The sequence below is a fragment of the Magallana gigas genome, chromosome 8, assembly GCF_963853765.1.
Source record: "Magallana gigas chromosome 8, xbMagGiga1.1, whole genome shotgun sequence".
Lineage (NCBI taxonomy): Eukaryota > Metazoa > Mollusca > Bivalvia > Ostreida > Ostreidae > Magallana > Magallana gigas.
The window spans coordinates 8,690,627-8,700,688 of NC_088860.1; the positions used below are offsets into that span (position 1 = coordinate 8,690,627).

The 10,062-nt window shown below is 33.5% G+C and overlaps 2 protein-coding genes across 2 annotated transcripts; one reads left to right on the top strand and one right to left on the bottom strand.

The window, feature by feature from the left end:
* The first annotated feature begins 533 nt into the window (after window positions 1-533).
* Window positions 534-2,835, top strand: LOC105348008 (probable ATP-dependent DNA helicase RecS). Its single transcript, XM_011457270.4, has 3 exons — window positions 534-990; window positions 1,264-1,420; window positions 1,783-2,835. The coding sequence occupies exons 1-3, from the start codon at window positions 702-704 to the stop codon at window positions 2,696-2,698; spliced, it is 1,362 nt and encodes a 453-aa protein (XP_011455572.2). The 5' UTR covers window positions 534-701; the 3' UTR covers window positions 2,699-2,835.
* A 146-nt stretch (window positions 2,836-2,981) lies between these two features.
* Window positions 2,982-8,586, bottom strand: LOC136270708 (uncharacterized). Its single transcript, XM_066069151.1, has 8 exons — window positions 7,867-8,586; window positions 7,237-7,289; window positions 6,509-6,976; window positions 6,116-6,303; window positions 5,398-5,698; window positions 5,173-5,299; window positions 4,909-5,039; window positions 2,982-4,675 (listed from the first exon to the last, which is right to left on the bottom strand). Exons 3-8 carry the CDS (start codon window positions 6,734-6,736, stop codon window positions 3,512-3,514), a joined length of 2,139 nt encoding a protein of 712 aa, XP_065925223.1. The 5' UTR covers window positions 6,737-6,976; window positions 7,237-7,289; window positions 7,867-8,586; the 3' UTR covers window positions 2,982-3,511.
* Window positions 8,587-10,062: the final 1,476 nt, after the last annotated feature.

The following is a 10,062-nucleotide window of genomic DNA, read 5'->3' on the forward strand; positions in this document are numbered from 1 at the left end:
GAAACAAAATTTCCGGAAAACTCAATTTCTAAATCCCAATATTTTTGTAATGCATCGTCCGATTTTAAAACAGATTTCAGTTTTAAATTAAGCTTAATAAAAGCTCCTTTGTTGCTTTATGACTTTTATCAAATTATTGGTCAGAAAAGAGTTATTATAAAAAGACTTAATAGCCCTTCTGGTCCCTAATTTGAGGGGTCAGCCCTTTTTTTTTATATCAAATAAAAGGTCTTGCTAATATAAACATATTTTGTTCTACAAATGTTAACGAATGGTTAACCGTTATCAAGATATCTAAACAACTGTATTTTAGGGGCCAACCCTTTAACTCTTTACCGGGGCAACTAATAACAACATTTATGGTATCATATTGTTCAGAACATTATTTTGTTCTACATTGCTTTTAAAAAATATTTCTGCTTTTTCAGATATTTTAAAATGATCAAAGTTTTGAACTTCTGGCCCCTTGAAACCCCTAATTACGTAATATATGACTGAGGTATGATACTGTATAGATAAACAATTGTCAATCTGATTAAAACCAGCTGTTCTGATACGCTACCGCTCTCGAACATCTGAAACAACCCGCTTAGAGGTCACGTCCGAACGACCCGACAATCTAAATATTTAAATATAAGGTCGTGACCTTTTTAACCAATGAAAATTCCCGTCTCTTCAAGACTATCGGGTGAAGAAGCAAAATGGCGACAGATGCAATGAAGAAAGTGAGCGAGTTGTTTAATGTTTCGAATGTAAAGAAAGAGCAAGAACAGATGTTGGAAATGCTTTTGAGAAGACAGGACTGCATCGCAGTGTTACCCACAGGCTACGGTAAATCCTTACCATACCAAATGCTCGTACCAGTTCGACGGGAAATGAAAACGAGTGACATGAACTGTAAAATTATCGTTTGTTCACCATTAATGGCTTTAATGCGTGATCAATGCGAAAGACTGAACAGCATTCCAGGCATAAGAGCTGTATATAAAGGTTAGTTAATGTACTGAAGTTTTATTTAAAAAATAGAGATCACGGGACTTGGCTATTGTATTTATCACGTTATCATGGTTATATAGAAACAATACATCTTCCTCTATGAGTTCGCGAGCAAAGCTATGTTGTTTACTTTATACCGTGATAGATAGAACTGTGTAAAGATTTAATTGAACTTTACTTCATTCAAATGACATGTATATCTATTCGGAAAATCATATATATCGTTAGAAATGAATTCTATTAGAACTTTCTCAATACACCTTGTAGGAGGCTCTCAGGATAATGAATTAATACAAAGCGGGGATTTCGACTACCTCTTTGCATCCCCAGAATATCTTGTTGGAGATAAAACGTTCCGGGCCAAGATTCAAACCTTTGATGTGTCCACGATAGTTGTTGATGAGTTCCATACCATTTCAACCTGGTAAGCATAATTAAGTACATAACCCCATATGTTTATTTAATACATGTACTATGGGTTACAAATCTTTGTCTTATAAGTTACATTAAAAATGTGGAAATATTTAAAGAATTTTACCCATACATACAGAAGTGTTACAGATTTTTCTAAATTATTTCAAACAAGTATTTTATTTCTATTTCATTGAATTTGTTTAATGTACTATAATTGTTATAAATGTTAACTGTATGGCATTGTAAAATATTATGTATACAACCAGGAGAGGGCAATCAAAGTTTTTTTAAGAACTTGATAGTCATTTAAATATGTTCAACTCAATGTATTATGATTAACTATAACTGTTACTGGTATGTATTATCTTATAGGGGAGAAGAGGAGGGAAAACAAGCATTCCGCAAATGGTTTTCGCACATTGGTGAACTGAGATCACTTTTTCCCAAAGCCTCAGTGCTTGCATTGAGTGCTACGTGCACCAAGAAAATATCAAGAAGAGTTTCAAAAATTCTCCAACTTGGCACCGACACAACCGAAATTAGAATTTCACCCAACAGAGATAACATCAAGGTTGTTGTGAAAAAAATTCCAAATACTACAGAGATGGCCATGGTTTGGATTATTGATGCTTTATCGGATGGGACGTTACCAAGAACAATTCTGTACTGTACATCAATAAAAGATGCCTCAAATATATATTCCTACATAATAACAGAACTTCCACAGTGTTCCGAGGTGCAGATGTTTCATTCAGAAACCCCAGAGGACGTCAAGAACAAAATTCTGCAAGATTTATTGGATGAAAAAAGTGCCACCAAACTTGTTATAGCCACAAGTGCACTAGGTATGGGAGTGGACATTAGACAGTATTATAGTGTCATTCTTTATGGTGCCCCCAAGAGCATAGTTGACACTGTGCAAGAAATAGGGAGGGTGGGGCGTGATGGAAAGGACTCTGTAGCCCTTCTTCTCTTCAATTCCTACCACCTGAGGACAGTTGACACTGAGGTAAAGGATGTTTTTACCTCTAAAGACTGCAGACGTGTCTCCATGTTGGAGCCCTTTCTATCAGAGGGAGAACTTATAAAAGAAAAGAGTAGGACAATATCACATTCATGCTGTGATCTCTGTGCGGACAGGTGTGACTGTGGGACATGTGATTTGACCCCTATAGAGAAACTTTTTATGGTGGATACTGTCGAATTTAGTGACCTTAGTTCATCTGACACCGAACCTTATAATTATGATGAGATTGACGACAGTATTGATGATCTTGTGTCTGATTAATTGTAACTCATTTTAAAGAGTGATATAAATTTAATTAATAACAATCAGTTGCACAGTTTTTTTTCTTCATTTAACTATTTTATCTATAATCAAAATCTTTCAAGAGTTGGAAATTTTTTTTTTTAAACTATACATCATAACATCAAGTGTGTTGAACATTGCATAATTGTGTACTACAAGTTGAATATATATGTCTAAATGTTCTTATAAACTGTAATATTCACATAACTTTCACACACACACTTCTGGTTTATTTAAGGGGGCTGAATGATCATTTTCAGACTTCTGATTTCCTTAAGAAGAAGAGCTTATAATAATCAAATTTTAAAGCTAAAGTTATTAATAGAATTTTTATTTTTACTAAATTATTATTATTTACAGCTAAACAAATCAAATAAAAAATTCCATGGTATATTTGATGGGTAATTAGTTGACCAGCCAGCCTCCTTAATCATGTTAAAAAATAAAACCTGTACAGTGCACACTTTTGGTAATCCATTTAAAAAATGATAACTGTTTTAATATTATAGCTACAGTTGACGGAATGACATACTCTTTAATTCGAGTGAAAACATCTGTAATGGTATATTGAATACACAATTTGATTTTGGTAATAGTTTTAATGATAACATCTGTTATGACATATACTACTTTGTCAATAACAAAATGCACTTAAATTTGTGCTCAACAATATTGATGAAACCACATGGGATAAACCTGACATATAAAAAAAAAATCGACAAAAATGTTATAAACATCATATCAATATTATGCATAATTAGTATCACAACAGCTGGCTTAAACAATACCATTTTAAATTGTTTTGTTTCTAAGACGATGAAATGCAACAAGAGGTGTGTGTCTATGGACAAGTGTGGCAAACCCTTTGAAACAATCATTAAAAATGTTTTTGTTTGTACATAAAGTCTTGCATTTCAATTTTCTTCCCTCAACATGCAAAAAAGCATTCAAGTCTTCTAATTCTTTAACAATTTTTTTAACATCCTGTTCATAAGAAGGGAGGTTGTGTATTCCCTTTTTGGTTGTTACACCACAGAAAGTATCATAGTGTTTCACAAAGTTTACAATGTGTGGAAACTCTTTTGAGTGTCTAAGAATACTGTCCTTAGTTTGATAACCCGAGCAAACTATTTTACTGTCTCTATTCAATAACTCTACATATTCGTCTAACGCCATGTTATTATTCTTTCCACCTTGTAGGTTTACACACCTATTTGCAATTAGCCTTTCCTTTTCTTCCTCATCCAGTATTCCTTCGGTTAAAGAAATAAGATGGATAGATCCAATGGCATATTTAGTTTTGTTTGTTTTAACATAGATGGGAAGTTCATATTTTGCAGACCGCACACTACGGTGTCCATCTGCCATGTCAACGGCTGTATCTAAGTTTCTATGAAGCAGTGCAAGTTTAAAAAAGAGTTGACAATAGTTTCCTACTTCATCTTTAACCTTTTCTGTTGATCTCTTTGTTTCTGGAGTTTTTGCACCATGAACCTTTTCCTCATGCACTTTCAAGGAACCCACATATGTGTATGATTTTGGACAAAAATGGCATTGTACTTTTCCATTTTCAAGATTTGAAAGATAATAGTTTTCAGGATGACCCATGTCTGTTAAAATCTCTCTAAGATCTTTCATAATGTCTGTTTGGGATTCAAAAAAGTATTCTTGTAAAATTTCACAACATATTCCATTGAACCAAGCTATTTTTTCTTCAGATGATAAATTCTGAAAGTTATGTGGCAGTGGAATTTCTTCATCAGATGTTTTACTGAATTTTTGGAAAAATAAAACACAACACATGGCATCTAAAATTGTATAATAGAGAAGTTTGTATGGTCGATAGGCATTTCTAACTTCTCCCTTGACATTTACAGCATTTAACAAATTTCTGAAGTAAGCTGCAGTTCCTCTATCCCCTGCTGACTCTGCGCTATAGGTGAGTCTGCAGATTGCCTGAATGAAAATGAATGTTGTGCGAATAAATAAAAGTTAAAACCATGTGACATGTAAGCTATTACAGATGCTTTAATGTAGCCTTACCTATAATTGAAATCTGATATAACTTGGGGTAATTTAATGTTTAAGACTATACATCAACATAATTCTCAAATTTTTTTATGAACAACCTTTATTTCTGAACAACAGACATTCATTTCACAAAGAAATGTAAATTTGAAAAAAAATACCTCCAAGAAATTCATGAGACGATGAAAGTCTTCGATTTTTGAGATGAATCCTTCTAATCGTGACGATGCTGTGTCTCCATTAAGAACTGACTGTTGTGCACATTGCACCCTTTCATCCGTTAGTCTGTCACCTTAAAAAGAAAATTTAGAACTCATAATATGCCTTCTTAGCCATTGTGTGTTAAACTGTCATCAAGAGGAGTAGGTTTAAAGAGAAATAGGTAAAATGTCCCTTCAAGTAAACATACTAACTACATCTCTTACCACCAAAAAATACAGATTCCACAATTTCATCATTTTGGAATGGGACGTATCTTGATTGCAAGTCCCTTAGAAGTTGAATCATATCTGCGGTTTTTGTTTCGTTGGTGTCAAATAATCCTAACGGATACTGAAAAAAGAAGCCAATTCAATGTATTAAATGGGCTACAGAAAGACTTTTAAAACAGCAAATAAGATCAATCATAGTATATAACACAAATGTCATACCTGTTTGGTTTTTTCTCCTGCTTGTGCAGTATATCGATGATGAAGATGTACTGGATAAATGCTCAAAAATTCTGCTTTCATCTGAGGAACATTTTGGATAACTGAAGTAGCAAAAAGGAATACCAGCTCATCCATCAGAATACTCTGTTCCTCAATTGATGGTATGAATATCTCTTTATCTCCTGGTACGTCTGTTTTCCGGTCTTCTTCATTTCCAATACGTGTAAAAGTAGGAATTATTCGATCCACCACCACAACAACATTAAACAGGTGAAGTGATAATGTTTTCTGTTGTGATGTCCTAAAAATATAGTGGACTACTGATGTTAAAGAAGGTGCCACATTTAATGTCTGTATTCATGTTCATTGACAGTGATACAAAGAAAGAAAATGCCGTATTCATCTTGAAAAGTATTAAGATATCAATTATCTGATAAACAATCTGATTAAAATCAGCCATTCCGATATGCAACTGCTCTCGAGAGCGGTAGCATATAAGAATGGCTGATTATAATCAGATAATTAAAAGAATAAAGTAATAAAAGTAAAAAGATGGCAAAAAACAACAGATGTAATTCATATATGTATATTAAAAAAAAGCTATTACTTTGAGATGAAAACTATCTCTTTTTTTCAAATCAATTAATTCCTACAGAGACTTATAGTAGAGAAATGAACCTTTCAAAAATTTATATGCAGCATTTTTTAAAGAATTTACCTAAAAGCTGGGATTATGTTTTTGTCCCAGTTGTCTCCAACTAACTGGTACTTCACTTGCCCTCCTTTGGCCCATTCTTCTCTCAAACAAATAATCTCCTCGTCTAACTTGTCAATCCAGGATGCCAACTTGTTATGTACAGACCCAGGGCTGACACACAGACCAAGTTTGGCTAGTCTTTGGATATCCTAGATTAATGACAGTTGATTTTGTTAATGTTATATCATGAAAATGATTTTTAATATACAAGACCAGCAAACAGATTATTTTTCACATGAAATGATTGTTTAAACTATTAAGTGATATGAGGGAATTTTATAATTATTCTCATGCTTCAAAATAGTTTTTATCATTTGAGAAATAGTAAAATATGTTTCAGTATAAAAGTATTACCCTCTGAGTACATCCCCCATGGACAAGCAAAAATGCAGTGCAATAATGTAGCCCAGACATTTCCTGACTACGACCATGGAACCCAGTTGCAATTGTGTGTAAAATGTGCATGAATTTCTTTTCTGCTGGTGCTACTGGTATATCACTAACAACTGCACTGACCACCTTTAAAAGATTAGGAGCTCGAATTTCCAATTCCTTGTGAAATTTATCCCATGTAAAAGACATCAAGCTGGCATGGTCCTTCTTCTGCAACAGCGACCCTGAATTTCTTTTACATAATTCTTTGGACTCTACATTCACGATGTTAGCTGCCGCTGCAACAACTTCATCTGGGTTTGAGATAGTCAGCACATCCAGCACAGTTTTTTCAACCTTGTCTGATTTGAAAATAGCTTTACATATTTTCTGGTGAGCCTCATTCACAATAAGCGCTGTCCTTTTCCCACTTGGATAGGAAATTGTTATCTAATTGATACAAGAAATGTAAAACACTTACATTAAAATTGGTCTATTACAAATCAATATTCAAAACTTAAACATTGATATTAAATTGATTGAATCAGAACGGCTGATTTTAATCAGATTGATTGAATCTATTAATAAATATTCATGACTTATTCATTTGAAATTAAGATGAATAATTGATAAAAATTATCTATAATCAGTTTAATAAAATGAAGAAATTGAGTTATATATTTACAGCATAAATAATTATATATGAATACCTTGCCCTCTTCATGACTGCTCAGTTGAACCAAACAATAATTAACAAATGACCCTGAAATGTTAAAGAAAACAAGAATTGGAACAGCATGCAAACAATAAACTTTGAACACAACTGGAATAAACAAAAACATAAAAAAATTGAAATTGTTAACTAGCAATTAAGTGTAACAAGTTGGTAATTGGGGGGGGGGGGGTAACTTTACATTGGAAAGGGGAGGGTGGGGTTAAAGATGCCTTCTATTATATCAGTTAAATTGGTCTATAATTAAAAATACAAATGTACTATATCATCTATTTTAATCAACTCTGAACATGTAATAAAAACTATAAATTGTATTGAGGTATAATACAAAATATGATCATATACAGCATGTAGAAGTCATAAATGATAAAAAATAGTGTCTGCTGTTAATCTCTATTTTTAAAAAGAAAAAAACTAATAATGTGTGTCATGAGTTGTATTATTGATTTATTGCAAGCTTATTTTACTAAATTTGTAACAACAAATTATTTGTCACTGAAAATTTTCAAGCTTTGATATGATCATATTGTAAGCTATTGGCTGCTATATAAAAATTCAACACCAAGTAATAATTTAATAACTATTACAACATAAAAATGAGACGTACCTCCACTTCCCCATGTAAGATTTCAGTAAACGATGTTGTCAGTGACCTGCGTACAGAAACTGCTGCCTTTGGCTGTTCGGCTTTGGTGATATCTTCAAATGTCTGTATACATATAGGCTGAATACAGGTTATGGGCAACAGAGGGGTCAATTTCTTGGTAGGTTGTTGCAACCCAGGACTGCGGAGCATTCGTTTAGTTTTACACATATCTGCTCGTTTAGGTGACGGAAGAGAGAAAACAATTCTCCTTCACCCCTTGGGTTGATCGTTTGAGCTTATCTTTGAGTTCTGTCGATTCCTTTTCAAGTTTACTAAGTTTTTCAACACTACGGAAACATTTCTGACATACTCCCGTGTCGTTACCTACATCGTATGTATCAACACCGATAGCATCGCTTATTATTTTCTTACGTTCTTCCGTTAACTTAAGCTTTCTATCGAAATATTTCTTAGTGATCTCCTTTCCAAACGAGTCTTTAATTGTCTGGATAAACGAGAACCCACAAATAATGCACATGTTGCATAAACTGTAAGTTTTTTTAGGAGTTTGTGTCTCTTTAGATGGAGCAGCCATCTTGGATAAATGTAAATATAACCGCACAGATTTATGGGAAATCATCTGCTGGCTGAGTTCTGCTAGCCACAATTTGATTGGCTTATCGAAAGGTCGTTCGGACGTGACCTCTAAGCGGGTTGTTTCAGATGTTCGAGAGCGGTAGCGTATCAGAACAGCTGGTTTTAATCAGATTGAACAATTGTACAATGAACATTTTTGCCTCTATAATTAATAACAAATTATTGTTCAGTAAACAGTTCTTGTAAGAAGATTTAAGACCCCTCTTGACCCCTAATTGGAGGGGACAGCCCCTTTTTCTTGATATCAAATGAAAGGTCTTGCAAATATAAACATATTTTGTTCTACAAGTGTTCACGAAATGTTAACCCTTCTTAGGATATCTTTACAAATGTGTTTTTGGGGCCGGCCCTTTATCTCCTAAATGGGGTCATGAACAAAAAAATTTAAGGTAGCATATTGTACAGAACATTATTTTAAGCAACTTTTGTTCTACAATGCTTTTCAAAATATTTCTCCTTTTTCAGATATTAATGATCGAAATTTTGAAATTCTGGCCCCTTGAAATCCCTTATTACGTAACATATGACTTAGGTATGGTACTGTATAGATAAACAGCCGAACAATGAACATTTTTGCTTCTATATTTAATAACAAATTATTATTCAGTAAAGAGTTATTGTAAGAAGACTTTACAGCCCTCTTGGCCCCTAATTTGAGGGGCCAGTCCCTATTTCTTGATATCAAACGAAAGCCCGTGTAATTTGAAACAACTTTTGCATTACATCTTATAACAAAATATTTATACATCAAAAGATATCACAGAAAATGAGCAAAAATTTCGTGAAAAAATTTGGTGCCAATTTTCAGGTTCAGGCGAGCTTGGAGGCCTTTAGCAATTTTCATCATTGGAAGCATGGGGGTACATCTACATACATTCATCTACAATCCCTGAAAATTTCAAGCTTCTATCTTGATTAGTTTCGGAGAAGATGCGTGGACAAAATGACCCTAAAAAATTTACAAAATCGTCAATATCTGAAACCGGAAGTGACGTCATCATTTAAAATTTTTATTAAATGTAGCGCCGATCATGCTTTATTTTTCCTGAAAATTTTGTGCGAATCGGTTGGATAGTTTTTGAGAAATAGCGCTCCAAAAAAGTCAGAAAAAGAAAAAAAAGAATAATAAAGAAAAAGAAACCGTAGAATAACAAGAGGGTCTTCCGTTGGATAAGAAAAGTGAAAAAGAAACAATAATAATAATAATAATAGGGAAAAAGAAACCGAACGAAAACAATAAGGTCTTCCGTTGGAAACGGAAGACCTTAATAAAAAGACACCGAAGAATAACAAGAGGGTCTTCCGTTGGATAAGAAAAGTGAAAAAGAAACAATAGAATAATAGAAGGGTCTTCCGCTGAAGACGGAAGACCCTAATAATAACTAGAGCAAAGCTCGTTGCAAAGCAACGAGTGGGTCTTCCGTTATTGTCGGAAGCAAAGCTGGAAGTTCCTGTAAGAAGCAGAGCTCTTAAACTAATAACAAGAGTAACTAAAATAAAAAGATGAAAAAAAATCGAATTGTTCCTGGTACGACTTAACCAAATACGAATGATTTTAAG

Coding starts and splice junctions, on each gene's coding strand:
- LOC105348008 (XM_011457270.4), top strand. CDS start 702: ATGGCGACAGATGCAATGAAGAAAGTGAGCGAGTTGTTTAATGTTTCG. Junction 991..1,263: donor CATAAGAGCTGTATATAAAG/GTTAGTTAATGT, acceptor TACACCTTGTAG/GAGGCTCTCAGGATAATGAA. Junction 1,421..1,782: donor TTCCATACCATTTCAACCTG/GTAAGCATAATT, acceptor ATTATCTTATAG/GGGAGAAGAGGAGGGAAAAC.
- LOC136270708 (XM_066069151.1), bottom strand. CDS start 6,736: ATGTCTTTTACATGGGATAAATTTCACAAGGAATTGGAAATTCGAGCT. Junction 6,304..6,508: donor ATGGGGGATGTACTCAGAGG/GTAATACTTTTA, acceptor TCATTAATCTAG/GATATCCAAAGACTAGCCAA. Junction 5,040..5,172: donor GGAATCTGTATTTTTTGGTG/GTAAGAGATGTA, acceptor TTTCTTTTTAAG/GTGACAGACTAACGGATGAA.